General features: G+C 35.0%; 1 protein-coding gene across 1 annotated transcript in view; it reads left to right on the forward strand.

Moving 5' to 3' along the window:
• Vps13b (vacuolar protein sorting 13 homolog B) overlaps positions 1 to 18650 on the forward strand; it is a 494062-nt gene that overhangs the window by 17220 nt on the left and 458192 nt on the right. Inside the window, exons 4-6 of the mRNA XM_090339134.1 lie at positions 1567 to 1687; positions 10006 to 10173; positions 16621 to 16802. Coding sequence (XP_090195260.1) covers positions 1567 to 1687; positions 10006 to 10173; positions 16621 to 16802 — 471 coding nt within the window. The remainder of the gene's footprint in view (positions 1 to 1566; positions 1688 to 10005; positions 10174 to 16620; positions 16803 to 18650) is intronic.

The raw sequence follows: 18650 nt of genomic DNA on the forward strand, positions 1-18650 counted from the left end.
TCCTTTGCTGTCCCTTGGTTATCTCATATTGTTACAGTATCTCACTTTGTTATCTGATATATTCATTTATATTTGGTTATTTGAAATTAGGTAGGGAAAGGGGGAAAACCAAGACGGGGGGGGGGGGGTGGAGGGGCGGGTAATGGGGACCAAGACATGTGAAAGGGTATCAATGTATGTGAATTAATGCACCTTCTATCTGGCAAATATCATGTAACCCTTTTATTAATTACAATAAAAATATACAAAAAATAAAAAGAAACCAACTTGTTAGGAGCCTGTTGCAATGTAATCCTACCTACTGAGGCGACTGAGATTTGAGGATCAAGGTTCAAAGCCAGCCCAGGCACGAAAGGACCTGAGATTCTTATCTCAAATTAACCTCTAGAAAATGGGAAGTGGGGTTGTTCCTGAGCTGAAGAGCTCAAGGACTCTGCGCATGCCAAGTTCAAGTCCCATGAACCTCCCCCCCCCAAAAAAAAACCTGTTAGTATAATAATGGTTGTGCAAGTAGATTTCCTTGTCACATTTTCATACATATGTACATACATATATACATGCATATATACAATGATGCCTCGTCATTGTGAGGAATTTAATATATAAGCAAATAAGAGAACCTTAATTCCATGCTTGAGATGTAAATAATATTATTGTTATATGGCAATATTATTTTATATATTTTTATTTATATATTGTTCAATAACAATAAATTGTTATTTTTTGATAGGCATTTAATTTTATTATTGTTATTTTATGTAATAATAATATTATTTTTATTATATTGGTCTTGTGATTTTAACTCAGCGCCCAAGCTGTTTTCCTCAGTTGTTTTGTTCAAGGCTAATAATCTACCATTGGAGCCACACACAGCTTTACTTTTAGTGATTAATTAGAGATAGAATTCATCTGGGTTGCCTTTAAACTGCAATCTTGTGATCTCAGCGTCCTGAGTAGCTAGGGTTATATGTGTGAGCACCAGCTCCTGGCAATATGGAAATTATTTAAAAGCTGCATATATATTAAGTATCATTGTAATATTAATATACTAATAATATTTTAAAAGGTATATTTCTTGGCTAGATTGGAAATTATTACATAGTTGTACAAAGCGGTTACAATTTTATGAATCTGTTCTGAGTACAATGTTTCTTGATCAATGTCCCTTCTGTTTCCTACTGTCCCTACTCTCAACTTATATAGTTCATTTTTACATAATACACATTGTATATAATGATTACATTTGTTCACCCTTCCTCCATTCATGTCCCCCTCTATGTCCTCTCCTCCAAAACCTTATTCAGTGTCCTGGTATTCATTTTGCTAAACAGTACTTAAGTTATTCAGGTGAGTTACACCGTTAGACTCTTCCCCTAAGTACTACTATTTAAAAAAATGTTGTTTGGGAATGTAAATTTTGAAACTAGCCTAGAGTTTTAGCACTAAAAAGTAAAGTTGGAAGTCTAATTATCTTCCATAGTAATCCATACATTTCATATATTAAATAAAAATTTTCTAGGTCTTGAATGTAATTGGTTTATTTTTCTTTCTTTAAAATAAAAATAGGATGACCATGAAAGCTGTGGTTCTAATTCTACTAACCGTAGTACTTCAGAGAATACCAAATCATCAATAAAACCTCGAAAAGTTCAACAGGCTGCTCCTACAGATCCTGATTTACCGCCAGGTAACTTATAATAAATCTGAAAAGCTAGAATTTTAGTTGTTACTGGTTATTACTTTAGTTTAGCAGTAGATTTTGGGTTTTTTGGTAGCAAATTAGTTCTGAGTTTCTTTCTCACAGCCTCTCTCAGTAGCAATTCACACTGTCCTTGTACCATCAACCTGTCGCCCCACCCCCCTCCCCATCCCCACCTTTTTTCTTTTTTTCTTTTTTGTTGCTGGTCTTAAAGCTTGAACTCAGGGCCTGGGCTCTGTTCCATGAGCCTCTTTGTGCTCAAAGCTAGAGGTTTACCATTTGAGCCACAGTACCATTTCCAGCTTTTTCTGTTTTTGTGGTACTGGAGGATTGAACCCTGCTTCATGAATGCTAGGCAAGCACTCTACCACTAAGCCATATTCCCAGCCCTCGTGTTGACTCTTTTTTGTTGATTACAGAGAAAAGACATGAGGTTATTCTAATTTTTGAAAAGTCTAAAATTCACTATGCTAAGTGAAACGAACTCAAGGATATGGAAACAAGAGGTTTATCTTTATGATTGTTGTTCTTAATATATTATGTGAAATTATTTTTTTTTTCTTTTTTTTCCCCTTATGGTTTATCTCATGTTGGTACCTGGTGTATTGTATATATGTTTGTTTATTTGCAAAAGGGAAGGTAAGGTAAAAACAAGATGAGTGGGAGGGGGTGGGGGAGGGAAAGTAAGAGAAAAATATGGGAAAGGGTAACAATGTTCAAGAACTAATGTGTCCACTAACTGAGGAATGTAACTGTAAACCCTTTATACATCACCTCAACAATAAAACTTAAAAAAAGGATAAAATAAAATTTACTGTGAATTGTAACATTTATAATGGAAAAGACCTTATCTATTATCTCATTTATTTATTTATGTATTTATTTTATTCATCTATTTTTGTTGGTTGTGGGACTTGAACAGGACATTTGAGCTTTTCATGCAGGACTAGCACTCTACTACTTTGAGCCACACAGATTCGCTTCCAGTTTTCTGGTGGTTAACAGTCTCATTTAAAAGTCTTATGGACTTTTCAATTTTCTGGTGGTTAACAGTCTCATTTAAAAGTCTTATGGACTTTTCTGCATGGGCTGCCTTCAGACTGCATTCCTTAGATCTCAGCATCCTGAGTAATTAGGATTACAGGTTTGAGGCAGTAGCACCTGACTTTCTGATGTTTTTGTATACCCATGACAGTAGTGGCTTGGCATAATTAGTTCCTTGGCAAATGTTTAGTGAATGAAAGGTATCGTGTTAGCTCAATCAACAAATTTCATTATTGCCTTTTTACAGTTAGAAAAAGTATCAGTCAGTCCTTTTAGATTTGTTTTAGTACATTTTGCCTTTTTTTGTGTGTGGAGATTGGTATATCTGCTTTCCCCTTCCTATGTCTTCCAAGGGTTGAAGCTATCAGTTGGTTAATTTTTGACAGTCTTTTGGCATGATCTGTTGATCTATTGTCAGAGGCTAAAGTTAGGATACCACATTATAGCTCTACCTTCATTCAAATATACATTCTAAGTTACTAGTATTCTTCAAGTGAACATCTTTAGTTAGTACTATAGTGATGTTAGTGCTGGTATTTGTGTTTTTTTCTAATTGTACCAAACAAAATTTGGTAATTAATTTGGCTTTTGGGCAGATCAGTTCTATAAATGGGAGAAGGTGTTCTTTTCTTTTTCTTTTTTGTTGGTGTCCTTATCATATCTTGGGTTATGATGTTCAGGGTAGATGCCCAGCAGTGGTATGTCAGAATTGGAGGGAAGGTCAATTTTTAGTTCTTTAAGAAACCTCCACACTGCTTTCCAGAGTGGCTGAATTGGTTTACAATCCCACCAGCAGTGTAGTAGGGTTCCTTTTTCTCCACAACCCCACCAGCATCTGTCATTGTCTGAGTTCAAAAATCTTGGCCATTCTTGTTGGGATAAGGTGGTATCTTAGGGCTGTTTTTATTTGCATTTCATTTATGACCATGGATGACGAACATTTTCTCATATGCTTTTCTGCCATTTTAATCTCTTCTTTTGATAAATCTCTCTTTAGTTCCTTTGCCCATTTAGTTCATGGTTTGTTGGGTTTTGGGGGGATTAGTTTCTTGAGTTCCCTGCATATTGAGCATTTCTCAGATGTATTATTGGTAAATATCTTTTCACCTGCATTGCTCTTTTTGCCTAGAATTGTTTTGGCTTCTAAGTTTTTTCTTGTTCCATATGAACCTTTGGATTGTATCTTCTATTTAAGTAAAGAATATCTTTGGGATTTTGATGGGGATTGCATTGAATTTGTATATCAATTTTGGCAGTATAACCATTTTCACTATGTTGGTTCTCCCTATCCATGTGCATGGGATGTCTTTCCATTTCCTGGTGTCCTCTTTACTTTCTTTTGTTAGGTTTTTATAGTTTTCATTAACTAATTGCTTTACATCTTTGGTTAAGTTAATTCCTAAGTATTTTATTCTTTTGTGGGCTATTGCGAATGGGATCATTTTCTTGATTTGGCCTCTGTTTATGTATTGTTGGCGGACAAGAAGGCTACTGTCTTCTGAAGGTTAATTTTGCATCCTGCCACTTTGCTAAAGTGGTTTATTCTAGGAGTTTGGGAGTGGAGCTTATTGGGTCACTCAAGTAGAGGATCATGTCACCTGCAATTAGGGATAGTTTAATTTCTTCTTTCCCTATGTGGATCCCTTTGATGTCCTTTTCTTGCCTTATTGCTCTGGCTAAGGGTTCCAGCACCTTGGAGAGAAGTGGAGAGAGTGGGCATTCTTGTCTAATTCCTGATTTTAGGTAAATGGTTCCAGTCTTTCACCATTTAGTATACTGGCTGTAGCTTTGTCATATATGGCTTTGATTATTTTAAGGAATGTACCTCTTATTCTTATTTTTTTCTAGTGCTTTCAACATGAATGGATGTTGTATTTTGTTGAATGCCTTCTCTGCGTCCAGAGAAATTATCATATGATTCTTATCCTTAGCTCTATTGATGTGATATATTGATTGATTTGTGAATGTTAAACCAGCTTTGCTTCTGTGGGATGAAGCCTACTTGATCTTAGTATGTAAATTTGTTTCTGGATTCTGTTGGCTAGTATTTTATTGAGGAATTTTGCGTCCGTGTTCATTAGAGAGATAGGTTTGTAGTTTTCTTTTTTTGTTGGGTCTTTCCCTGGTTTGGGGATGAGAGTAATATTAGTTTCATAAAATGAGTTTGGTATTGCTCCTTCTGCTTCTATTTTTTGGAAGAGTTTGAAGAGTATAGGTGTTATTTCATCTTTAAACGTCTTGTAGAATTCCGCAGTGAAACCATCTGGACCTAGGCTCTTTTTGGTTGGCATATCCCTGATTACTTCCGCAATTTCATTGTATGAAATTCGTTTGTTCAGCTTGTTTACCTCTTCATTGTTCAATGTGGGTAGCCTATATTTATTTAAGAAATCATCCATTTCTACTAGATTTTCTTGTTTCTTTGAATATAGGCCCTGGTAGTACTTATTCATAATGGACTGAATTTCATGGATATCAGTTGTAATTGTTTCCGTGGAGTCTCTAATTTTGCTTATTTGAGTCTCCCCTCTCCTTTTTTTGATTAATCTTGCCAGGGGTCTGTCTTTCAAAGAACCAACTTTTTGATTTATTAATTTTTGTGTATAGTCAACCTTATTTCAATCTCTGATATTTCTGATTTTATTTTTGTTATTTCTGTCCTTTTAGTTGTTTTAGAATTAACTTTTTCTTGCTCCTCTAGGTGTTTCAGTTTTTTTTAGGGTATTTACATGCTCTTCTTCTGTCTTTTTAGTATGTGCTCCTAGTGTGATAAATTTGCTCCTTAGAACTGCCTTTGCTGAGCCCCATAAGTTCCTTTGTGATATCTCTTGATTGTCATTACATTCAAGGAAGTTTTGAATTTCTTCTTTGATCTGATCTGTAACTCGGGAGTTATTCAGAAGTGTGTTATTTAGCTTCCAAGTATTTGAATGTTTTTTGACTTATACTGCATTGTTCAGAACTAGTCTGACTCCACTGTGATCAGATACAATGCATGGGATTGTATCAGTCCTCTTGTATCCATTTAAGTTTTCTGTATGAACTATTCTATGATGTATTTTGGAGTATGTTCCATGTGTTGCTGACAAAAATGTATAATATTTCACCATTGGCTGGAAGACTGTGCATATGTGTTAAGCCCAGCTGGGCTATGGTGTCGTTTAAGTCGATGGTGTCTTTGCTTAACTTTTGTTGAGTTGACCTGTCATTTGGTGAGAGTGGAGTATTGAAGTCTCCCACTATGATTGTGTTTGAGTCTGTCTTGTTCTGTAATTCTAAGAGAGTTTGCTTGATGTATTTGGGTGCTCCCGTGTTGGGGGAGTAAATGTTTATAACTATAGTATTGAGGGTATGGATTGTACCCTTTACTAATATGTAGAGGCCATCTTTATGTTTATGTACTGATTTTACTGAGAAGTTAATTTTGTCGGAGATTAAGATTGCTACTCCTGCTTTTTTGCATGGTGCACTGGAGTGGAAAATTCGTTTCTATCCTTTCACTTGGAATTTGTTTCTGTCTTTGGCAGTGAGGTGGGTCTTTTGGAGGCAACATATAGAGGGGTCTTGTTTCTTAATCCAGTCTGTTGCTCTATGCCTTTTGATTGGATTGTTCAGCCCGAGTTAGTTCTTTTTAAGATAATTTATTTTTTTAAATTTGGACAAATTGATTTATACTTCCCAGTTTCTAGATCAATTTTATAATGAAACTGAAGAGTGAATCTTAAAACTTGATAAAAAACCCATAAATAGTGCCAGTGGTTATTATGTTTCTTTTAATTTGTATTATATATTTTCAGTGTTACCCTTCACCTTACTTTAAAGATGACAAAATTTTATGACTCTCTGAAGAGCTCTTAACCTTTTACAAATTCTGTAATGATTAAGGTTTTTTCAGTAATTAGAAAACCAGTATTACTCATGTTTACTTACTTTTTAGAATCTTTTTTTCCCCCTTAACATACAGGTTAAAAACATGGAGTAAATATGTTTTATTGGGCCAGAAACTTTTAGTTTTAAAATTTCTTTTGGAAATCTGATTCATTTAGAGCAATTTTCAACATTGACTTATACAAGCTTGTTTCAAATTTTATTACTGTTTAAATATTAATTTTATAGTATATGAGAATTGGCGGTCTGAAAGCTGCTAATAGCTTCTCTTTATTTTCATCTATTTGAGAGTGAATGAAGTTTGTATCTTTTTTGCCGTGTTAAGATTCAATTCTGGGTCTTGCCCTATCTCTCAGCTATATCTTCAGATTCAGTTCACTTCAAACATAGTTATGGTAGAATAGATTTAAATAAGTTTACTTCTAGCAAATTTTTAGCACAGTAACAACAAAAGTTGTTTTTGATTTTTGTCCAGTAAATGTTCTACTTCAAAGGATATATATACATATATGTATCTAATTATTTCTTGAAGTAGCTTAAAGTTTAGTTACCTTTTAATTAGTTTTTGTAGTGGAAAATGGATTTGAATAAAGTGAAAAGTTTTATCTTTTTTGTCTTTCATTTAAAGTAATTTTTGCATGCTGCTATAGGGGTTTGAAGTCAGAGCCTAAGCACTGTCCTTTAGACTATTAATTCATGACTGTGCACTCTTCCACTTGAGCCACCAGCTTTTTATCCCCTTTAATGTAATTTTGTTGCAAAGGTGGTGTACAGAGAGGTTACGGTTACATAAGACACAGGTGATGAGTACATTTTTTGTCAAACATTGTTACCCCTTCCTCCTTTTTTCTCCGCCATTCCTATCCCCATCTTCACTCTTCCCCCCACCTTCCCAAGTTGTAGAGTTCATTTCCAACTTAGTGTTTTGTGAGTGTTGCTGTTGCATTGGCTCACCCTTTGTCGTTGTTTGACCATTTTGTTATTCCCCTTCCTTTCCCCAAATCAGATAAATGTATATACAAGGTACATGATACCAGAATCAAAAACTGACTGCAGGGGATAAACTCAAGGAATAAAAAGAAAGAAAGAACTTTGTACAGTACATTAAATACAGCAACACAACAACACAAACCTTGTTTCTATATCTTGGAGTTCATTTTGATTAATATCATTCTACATGGTCATATGTAGAATGATATTAAGCTATTGAGCTATTGTGATCCTCTGCTAGAACTATACTAGATATATACTAATTATTACAAATGAGGGAATCCATGGAGCATATGTTTCTTTGGATCTGGCTTACTTCACTTAATATGATTTTTTTCCAAGTCTTTCCATTTCTTTATGAATGCAGCAATACCATTTTTTCTTGTGGAAGCATAGAATTCCATTGGGTATATATACCACATATCTTGATCCACCCAGATGCCCCTCAGTAGATGAATGAATAAAAAAAATGTGGTATAATACTTCCAGTTCTTTTTCTGACTAATCTAATATAAGAGTATCAGAGACTTTTCTGCCTTTGAGTGGCAGCCTTCAAATTTCAGCCTCCTTAGTAACTATGCTTGTTGTCTCTTAAAATACTGTTTACATTTAATTAGTTTCATTTATATTTTCAGTTAAGTTTCTTAGATATCTGTATCTTATGTAAGAAACTTGTGTGGTTATAAAGTATTCTGTATGATATCAAAGAGAAATTGGGTGATTCTATGGAGATAAAGAATGCTCATCTATTACTTTTGTTGTTTTAAGTTTTATAAAAACTATTGTTTTTAGTTTTCTTTGTATTTCCCTGGTTTAATTTTTTCAAGTCTTTCTATACTTTTTTCATTCTATTCACATATGCATGTGCATATAAATATATATTTGTATATATTACATATATTAGTATATATAGTATGTATACACACGTGTGTGTATACATGTGTGTGTGTGCATGTGCATGCATATATACACACACTTGGGCCAGTACTGGGACTTGAACTTTGAGTCCTACCACTTTAGCTACTTCTCCACTTCCAGCTTTTTGTTGATTAATTAGTAGTATCTCAATTTGTTTTACTGGACTGGCTTTAGACCTTGATCCACAGATCTCAGTAGCCTACTGAGTAACTAGTATTATAGACATGAGCTACTGGTGTTTGGCTATCACTTATTCTTCTTTAAATGTTCTGATATATTATGTAGTCAGAATATACTAACTTTGTTGCATTTAAACCTTTTAATTGTGCTTTTTAAAAATTTTATTGTTGGGGTAATGTATAGAAGGGTTACAGTCATATTTGTTAGGTAGGGAGTGCATTATTTCTCAAGCATTGATACCCCTTCCCATGTTTTTGTCCCGCTTTCTTTCTTCTCTCTCCTCCCTCCACCCTCTCCCAATCATCTTATTCTCTCCCCCCCGCCCCCGCTTCCTTTCCTTTTGATCCATGTTCTCACTGTGCAGTCCAGGTTAGCCTCAAGCTCACAATTCCTTCTTTCTAGTCTTCCAAGTAGCTGGGATTATAGGTGTGGGGCATTGTGCTTATTTTATTAAAAAAAAAAAGATTCATTTTAGGCGTAGTATCTTGCCTACTTAGAAAGCAGAGATTGGAAATCTGTGATCAGCCTAGTTCCAGTCCATCTCAGTTTTAATGAAGTTTATGAGACTACCAACTAATGGTTTGGTGCCACATGTGTGTCTGAATCCAGCTAATTAGACAAGTACAATGGCTGGATGGATTGACGCACACCTGTCATTTCCAAAGGAAACACAAGAAGGAGGATTGTCTCAAAGAAGCTTGAGACTGAGTTTAATCTCCAGTACCACCTCCCAAAAAGAAAATGAAAATGTTTCTAAAATTTGTATAGGATGATTATTACATGGAATTTAGTATTGGATTCTGAATCCTCTCACTTGTACTAGGGCTTATACTCGAAGTCTTTCACTATAGCTTTTAACTTTCTTTCTCATGCCTGGCACTCTACCACTTGAGCCTTCCCCTTCAGATCAGCATTTTTCTGGTTAATTGCAGATGGATTCATCTGGGCTTTTCTGTCTGGGGTGGCCTTGAACTGTGATTTTCTAGGGTCCAGCTTTCTGTGTAGTTAGGAATGGAAGCATGAACCTGGAATAACATAATGGTATTTAATAGCTATATTATTAATGGTTTCCTTTAGTATATGAAGCTTCATTATAGAGCTTCATGGAAAAGGATTTGTTTGGCTGAATCTGCTACTTATATTGTGTTACTTCGGCTAGTTAAAAAAAATGATCTGAACTTTGGTTTCTTCTACAAAATCTGCTAAATAATGCCCACCTTTCATATATACTAAGTTCAGTAGTGTTTGCTGTTAATTGAAGCCTTTTTTTGTCTTCTATTTTATAGGGTATGTGCAGAGTCTAATTAGACGAGTTGTTAATAATGTAAACATCGTTATAAATAATCTCATACTAAAGTATGTTGAAGATGATATTGTTCTTTCGGTCAACATAACTTCTGCAGAATGCTATACAGTGAGTGAATTATGGGATCGTGCATTCATGGATATTTCTGGTGAGTAAATATCAAGAAAATAGTATATATCCATAAATAAAGTGATTCCCTTGTTATTGTAATTTTTTTTGTGAGGCCTCTGGCCTTTTGGTAAATCTAATAGCTGTAAGCCTTCAGCATGGGAAACATGCATATATACAAAAGAATCCCAGGTTAAGAAATCACAGACTTAAAAAAACTGATTTTTAAAAATTATCTTCAAATAGTTGTGCTAGGAAATTGTCATAAAACAGTTTATGAATACAATACATAGATTGATCAGTCTCACCCATTTCAGTATTCTCACCTCCCCTTTTACTCTCTCCTTCCCTAACTTTTCTTAAATTTGTAGTATATACAATGAATTCTAAACTGCATTCTCCCTGGCTTCTCCTCTTCATTGTCTATCCCACTCCCTTATCCCTATCCCCTCTCTTGCAAGTGTTACTCATTTTTACATACGATATGCTTATTTCAAGTATGGTATAAAATATTTTACAGTGTCACAGGTTATAGCAATGAAATTTAATTTTATTTAGTTTGAATTTTTAATGTTTTTGAAGGGAGAAAGGGACCATGTTTTATATAGCTTCATAATGATGACATAATGATCTGATTTATTTATTTTATTTTTTTGTGGATCATGGGACTTGGACTCTTGGGCCTGGGCACTATCCCTGAGCTCTTCAGCTCAAGGCTACCACCCTACCCCTCAAGCTATGCCCCATTTCTCATTTTCTTCAGCTCAAGGCTACCACCCTACCCCTCAAGCTATGCCCCATTTCCCATTTTCTAGTTGTTAATTGGAGATAAGATTCTCATGTTCTTTAGATTCTGTATCTCAGCCTCCTGAGTAGCTAGGATTGCAGGCATGGGCCACATGCTTGGCTTCTGATTTATGTTTTAGGATTGGAATGTTTTGATTATGTGGAAACTTCCTTAAGTATTACTTGCTGCTTTCTTCTGTTCATTTTAGAGGAACTAGTAAGTGATGATGATGATGCAGTTTTAGAAATGATCACATGTTACTGTTTTATTTCTGTATATTAGGCACCATAACTGCCTAACTTTGTCAGGAGAGATACTAAATAAGTCATAATATCTGTTGGTACATGTTCTGACTGGTAAGGAATGAAGCTTTTGGAAAATAAAGGGAATGTGATGAATACCCTTTATATATGACTGGCTATGGTATTTTTGTTGTTGTTTGAAATTTTTTTTTACACATTTAGTTGTTTTATTATATTCAGCCAAGTAAAATATAAAAACAGATCTTATCTACTTCCTTTTCTTAATGCAAAGCATCCAACATCTAAACCCTTTCAACAGTCTCATAATTCTTACTACTTCTTTTCCCAAGCTGAGATCATCATAACAGTATTTTAAATAAAATTCCCCAGATACGCTTTCACCACTCCAAAATTATTGGTACCATATATCTATTAAGAAAATAGAGCTTACAACAAAGAAAGATCATAAATGGAAAATAGTTACAGAAACATACTTTGGTGTTGCTACAACATAAGCTATATTATGAAAAATATGGTACTATAGGACTTCAATTCATGGATGGAATATCTGAGCCTTTGTACTTCACTAACATAATGTTTCAAAATACACCAAGATTTTAATAAAACAAAGTGAAGAAAGTCATGACCAATTGGTACAGCCTCAAACATAAGGATTCTTCTGCTTCAGGGTTTTTTTTTCTGTCACCCAAAAGTTAAATGATCCAGTGACTTATTTACTTATTTATCTTGCCAGTCCTGGGCTTGTGCTCAGGGCTTGAGCGCTGTCTTTGGACTTTCTCAAGGCTAGAGCTTTACCACTTGAGCCTCAGCACCACTTCCAGCTTTTTCCTATGTATGTGGTACCAAGGAATCGAACCTGGGTCTTCGTGCATGCTAGGCAAGCACTCTACCAGTAGGCCAAACTCCCAGCCCTGATTTATTTTTTAAAAAGACAAAAACAAACGAACAAACAAACAATACATGTGGGCTGAGAATGTGGCTTAGTGGTAGAGTGCTTGGCTAGCATGCATGAAATGTGGGTTTGATTCCTCAGTGGCACATAAACAGTAAAAGCTGGAAGTGGTGCCATGGCTCAAGTGGTAGAGTGCTAGCCTGGAGTAAAGAAGCTCAGGGACAGTACCCAGGCCTTGAGTTCAAGCTCCAGGACTGGCAACAAACAAGCGAACAAAAACCATGCTTTTGAACTTAAAACTTTATCCTCTTTGGAGGAGATCGGGTGAAATTATCAAGTTCAGGAAGCATGCTAAATAAGAAACACAGACTTGTTGATGCATTGTAAAACTGAGGCAAAAGGAAGAATCATGGAAAGGACATGAGGTGATGGCAGATTTTAGGTTTTCTCACTGAAGACAAGTAGAAAAACTGGACACAAAAGTGGTAAAATATGCTGGAAGATATTTGAGAGCTAGGGATGTATTGATGAATTACCCAATTAACATTCAGAAAAAAAAGAAATGAAAGGTATTGAAACTACATTCACGGATTAATGTATAAGACCTGGTTGAAAACTTACTAATGCTTTCAGCAACACTTTGGGTTGGGGAAAGGTGAGATAGGGTGAGATGGAGGATGAAATTTTTTAAATTTAAAATTGATTTATTTTTTATTGAGATTATAAATGTGTACAGAAAAGTTGCAGTTAATGTCAGTCAGGTAATGAGTACTGTTTTTGGAACAGTGTTACTGTTCATGAGTGTATTTGCTGAAGGTACTAGCTCCGAATTTGAATTCTGCCTGTTCAATTTAGTATGCTGTGACCTTGGGTGAATTATTTCTGTTTCTGAGTTTCTTCATTTGTAAAACAGACTTATTTTTATAAATTAAGTTAGTACACTTAAAAAACTTACAAAGAACACTTAGCAGTGCCAGAAATGAATTACTATTGTTATTTATACTCTTTTTTTTTTTTTTTTTTTGCCAGTCCTGGGCTTGAGCTCAGGGCCTGAGCACTGTCCTTGGACTTCCTCAAGGCTAGAGCTCTACCACTTGAGCCTCAGCACCACTTCTGGCTTTTTTCTAAATGTGGTACCGAGGAATTGAACCCGGGTCTTCATGCATGCGAGGCAAGCACTTTAACCACTAGGCCAAACTCCCGACCCTATTTATACTCATTTTTGCCTAATTTTCCTAACTCCATCTGTGGTATCCTTCCATTCATTCATTCATTCATTCATTCATTTATTAATCTTAAGTTCTAGTAAAAGGGGCAGGTTTTGAAAAATGAACTTGAATGTTAAGAGTACTTGTCTCGTAAAAGCATAGAACTAGAAACCAGTAGTACTAGAATATAGCTTCATTTTTCGATTCAGTCTTCATAGATGATGGATATTAATACTGATTTTGCAGCTTTGTTGAGCTGCATTAGAGTGTAAACTAAAGCCCATGTATCATTTCTGATACATGGCTAATTCTTCCTTATCCCTTGGGGAAAGAAAGATTCCATAAAAAGGGTAGAAGTGTAAGTAAAAGAAAATGGCTAGAAATTGGGTAAACAGAATTGATTAGATGAGTTGATATTTTTAGGTGAAGAGTAGATTTAATATTAACTTATTAATATCTACCATGAATACTCAATCAACTATTAGTATAATTATAATTTGATTAATGAATAATATTTACTAACATAACTGTTATTATTTAATATCTGCAGGAGTGTTAAAAATGTTAGCTTGGGAAATCTATAGTGAATTCGAAAAGTCTCGAATTTTCAGACTCTTCACTCTCTTTCTTTCTTTCTTTTTCACTCTCTCTTTCCTTTCTTTTTCTCTCTCTCCTCTCTCTCTCCCCTCTCTTTCTCTTTCCTTCTTTCTTTCCCTTTCTTCCTTCCTTCTTTCCTTCTTCCCTCCCTGTCCCCTGTCTCCCTGTCTCCCTGTCTCTGTCTCTGTCTGTCTCTCTCTCTCTCTCCTTCCTTTCCTTTCCTTCCTTCTTTCTTTCTCTTTCTTTCTTTCTTTCTTTCTTTCTTTCTTTCTTTCTTTCTTTCTTTCTTTCTTTCTTTCTTTCCTTCCTTCCTTCCTTCCTTCCTTCCTTCCTTCCTTCTTTCTTTTTTCTTTTCTTTTTTTTTCTTTTCTTTTCTTTTCTTTCATCATGGGGCTTGAACTAGGCCTGAGCGCTGTCCCTGAGCTCATCAGAGCAAGGCTACCACTCTACCCTTGAGCCAAGCCTCACTTCCTGTTTTCTAGAAGTTAATTGGAGATAAAAGTCTCAGATCCTTCTGTATCCGGGCTGGCTTTGAACCTTGATCCTCAGATATCAGCCTCCTGAGTAGCTAGGATTACAGGGCTGAGCCACTGTGCCCGGCTTGACTATTTTTTATACTACTTGCCTAGCACAATCTTAGATGAATCATTTGTAAAGTGTGAATTATCATTACTGTTAATGTGCTGATATAGTTGAGAGCCTCACATACAGTAGATAATGTAAAATTCCATGATGGTGATGTTGATAAAGTCAGTACAACAGTAACTGCCATACCTGATGTTACTAATAACAATTCCAGCAGCAGCATAGCATGTTCTACAAGATGTTTTACTAGTTTGCAGCTTTATTGGCTGTAGTATGTACTTAATTGCTAACTTAAAAATCACTGGCCACAAGAAAGTGCCAGTGGCTCACAACTATAATCCTAGGTACTTGGTAGCCTGTGTTAAGGTTGTGGTTTGAAGCCAGCCTCTGCAGGAACAGTTTTCAAGACCCCTTCTAAATGAAGAGCTGGATATACTTGTTATTATAGTTATTGAGAAACCTAAGGTAGCTATATGGGGTACAGGCTTGCCCTGGGCTCAAGTGAGACCCTATCTCAAAAATAATGAGCATTACTTGTCTGGAAGCATGCACAAGCTATAATAGTACTTGCTTAGTAACTAGGAGGATGACAAGGTGAATTCCAGCCTGAGTTACACAGTAAGACCCTGTCTTAAAGACACAGACACTCCCAACTAGTTGGCCAAATTTTATTTAACTCTGGAATTGCTTGTTAGCCTTAAGTATGTAAGTAATTCTTACTTTCTTTATAGTTTAGTTTCTTACTACCAGTCATTTAAATAAGTTTTGCCCTTTAATTATTTTGCAAACGGAGGCCTCTTTGATTTACCACATATGAAGATGAGGACAGTTGTAGGTTTATGAATAAGGTTTAAGGGAAGTAAAGCAGAAGTTCTTTGCATAGTCTGATATTTATTGATTATTCTTTTTTTGATATTTTTATTATAATTAATAAAAGGGTTACATGATACTTGCCAGATAGAAGGTGCATTAATTCACATACATTGATACCCTTCCACATGTCTTGGTCCCCATTACCCTCCTCCCCACCCCCCCATCTTGTTTTCCCCCCTTCCTTATCCAATTTCAAATAACTAAATACAAATATATCCAATATATCAGATAACAAAGTGAGATACTGTAACAATATGAGATAACCAAGGGACAGCAAAAGAGATGAGAGATAACATAGTACCTTAAGGACAACAATCATTCATTATATGGCTTTTGTTTCTATATCCTAGAGGTCCTTTCAATGAGCTTCATACTATATGGCCTTATGTATCAAGGTTTTGCTCTATTGCAAGTCTCTGCTAGAAGAGCCCAAGATTTCTACTGATTATGACAAATGAGGGAAACCATTGAGCCTAAGTTCCTTTGAGTCTGGCTTACTTCACTTAATATGATTTTTTTCTAAGTCTTTCCATTTCCTAACGAATGGGGCGATGTCGTTCTTTCTGACAGCAGCATAGAATTCCATTGTGTACAAATACCACATCTTGTTGATCCATTCATCAACTGAGGGACATCTAGGTTAGACTTAAAGAGAGAGTCTTCTCTGAAGAAAAAACAAAAATGGCCTATAGACACATGAAGAAATGCTCAACATCTCTGGTAATAAAGGAAATGCAAATCAAAACAACGCTAAGATTCTACCTCACTCCAGTTAGAATGGCCAGGATCAGGAAAACTAACAACAACAGATGCTGGAGGGGATGTGGCAAGGAGGGATCACTACTACACTGCTGGTGGGAGTGCAAACTCGTTCAACCACTACGGAAAGCAGTATGGCAGTGCCTCAAAAGGCTAAACATGGAGCTCCCCTATGACCCCCCAATTCCACTACTTGGCATTTACCCAATCATCCAGAAACAAGGACATACTAAATCCACTAGCACAACAATGTTCATTGCAGTACTATTTACCATAGCAAAGATATGGAACCAACCTAGATGTCTTTCAGTTGATGAATGGATCAACAAGATGTGGTATTTGTATTTATTGATTATTCTATGAATCTTACTTTCTTCTAAGATTTTTTTGTTACTACTTATATTAATGTTATTTTTACGTACTTATGGTAGTAAATTTTTTACTATATTTTGTTACTGTTTCTAGACATATATATTAGTTTATTATTTTTTCCTTCTTAAAATATTTTTTCTTTTCTTTTTAGCAACTGATCTGGTGCTGAGAAAGGTCATCAATTTTTCTGATTGTACAGTTTGTCTTGATAAACGAAATGCCAGTGGTAAAATAGAATTTTACCAGGATCCTTTATTATACAAATGTTCCTTCAGAACTCGCCTGCATTTTACATATGATAACTTAAATTCCAAGATGCCGTCTATTATTAAAGTACGTGTTCCATTTGTAGATGTTAAATTGCATGTCTTTGTTTTGTTTATTGGCTCTTGTGCATACTAAATGTAATGAAAAAATAAAAGAAATGAACCTCATGAATATATAAACCATTTAGTCTTATAAGAGGATTTTTTTAGTGTATTTGTATTTGAGACTGTTTATATAATGTGTTCCAGTATAGATATTTCATGTAGGTACAGTTCTTATTAAAAAGTAGCACAATGGAGCCGGGAGTTTGGCCTAGTGGTAGAGTGCTTGCCTAGCATGCATGAAGACCTGGGTTCGATTCCATGGTACCACATACATAGAAAAAATCCTGAAGTGGTGCTGTGGCTTAAGTGGTAGAGGGCTAGCCTTGAGAAAGTTCACTGATAGTGCCCCATTCTTGAGTTCAAGCCTTAGGCCTGAGAAAAAAAATAATAAATAAATAAATAAATGAGTAAGTAAAAAGTAGCACAAGGCCCTAGGTCAGTCTCCTGTACCACTTATAAAATGTTTCTATATCCTCAGTGAACTGAATATAAGTAATTTGAGTTTGAATCCTTATAAATTGTTCAGCATATTATGCTTATTTTTCTTAGATAACTATCAGCTTGATGTGCTTATCTAATAGTTAGCTTACTGGTTCAAACTTTTGAAGTCTAACACAGTTGCTTAGGTCTGTAATTTCCCTGATAGGAATACTAACACATGAAGATTATAAGCCTGGAATATGTAGTGAAGATCAGTTGAAAAATACACCCGCACGTTTGTGTGAGCATACACACACACACACAGACACACAGACACAGACACAGACACACACAGACACACACGTCACAGTTTTTGACTGATTGTTTCAAAATGTAGTAATGTTTTATAGTATGAGAATTTTCTAGCGTATATCCTTTGATGCATGTGAAAATTTACTGTCTTACAAGTTGGTATATATTTCTAGTAAGTATAATTTTATGTAAGGATAAATCCTATTAACTTTTGTTATTTAACAATTTTCATAGTATATTCTTGGACAAACTTTTATAGTGAAGTTTCATTTTATTACTGAAATTTTAATGTGGAACGTATTTTTAGTATTTAATTATTTGCTTTTGACTACTAAATGTTCTGATAGAAAAGCTGCCTCAAAACTGACAGTGGTATTTCCTCTTGAGTGTGGCTATCTTAAGATCATTTTTTAGCATTATATTTTTAAAAAATAATTGCTTTTCTGGTGCTTTGCCATTCTTGGTAGCACTCAATTGCATATTACTGTTTATATAATGCATACTTGTTTGTTTAAATCTGTTATTTTTTTCCTTTTTGAGTGGATTTCTTGGGCAAAGCGTGGGAGAGTATTGACACATAATAAAATTAATACTTTAGGAAATTGAGCTTATTTTCTCAGACTTGTGTCTGCTATAAGGTTGAGGATTGTGACTATAAATTTGTATATTTATGTACATGTGTGTACATGTAAGCATATATACACACATGTGTGCATACAAATATAAACATACACTTGTGTGTTTATATTTACATACATACATGTATACATGAATGGGGCAGAATTTTGCTGAATGATGAAAGTTGGTCTTGGATTTATGATCACTTGTCTCAGCCTTTTCATTTCAGGCATATTTCACTATGTCTGCCTTTAAAACATGTTATGTTTTGTGGTTTGGTGTAGTGAGACATGGTATACTGTGTTGCTCAGGCTAATTTTGAACAAGTGATGTAATCTATTTCAGTCTGAAAATACATATAGTGCAAATTCATTGATCTATTTCAGGATTTGGCTAAATTAGAAGTAAGTCTAAAAATAAGTGAACTTGAAAAAAATTGCTGTTGGCACAGGCAAATAAA

The sequence above is a fragment of the Megascapheus bottae genome, chromosome 9 (genome assembly GCF_031878675.1).
Source record: "Megascapheus bottae isolate mThoBot1 chromosome 9, mThoBot2.hap1, whole genome shotgun sequence".
Taxonomy (NCBI): Eukaryota; Metazoa; Chordata; class Mammalia; order Rodentia; family Geomyidae; genus Megascapheus; species Megascapheus bottae.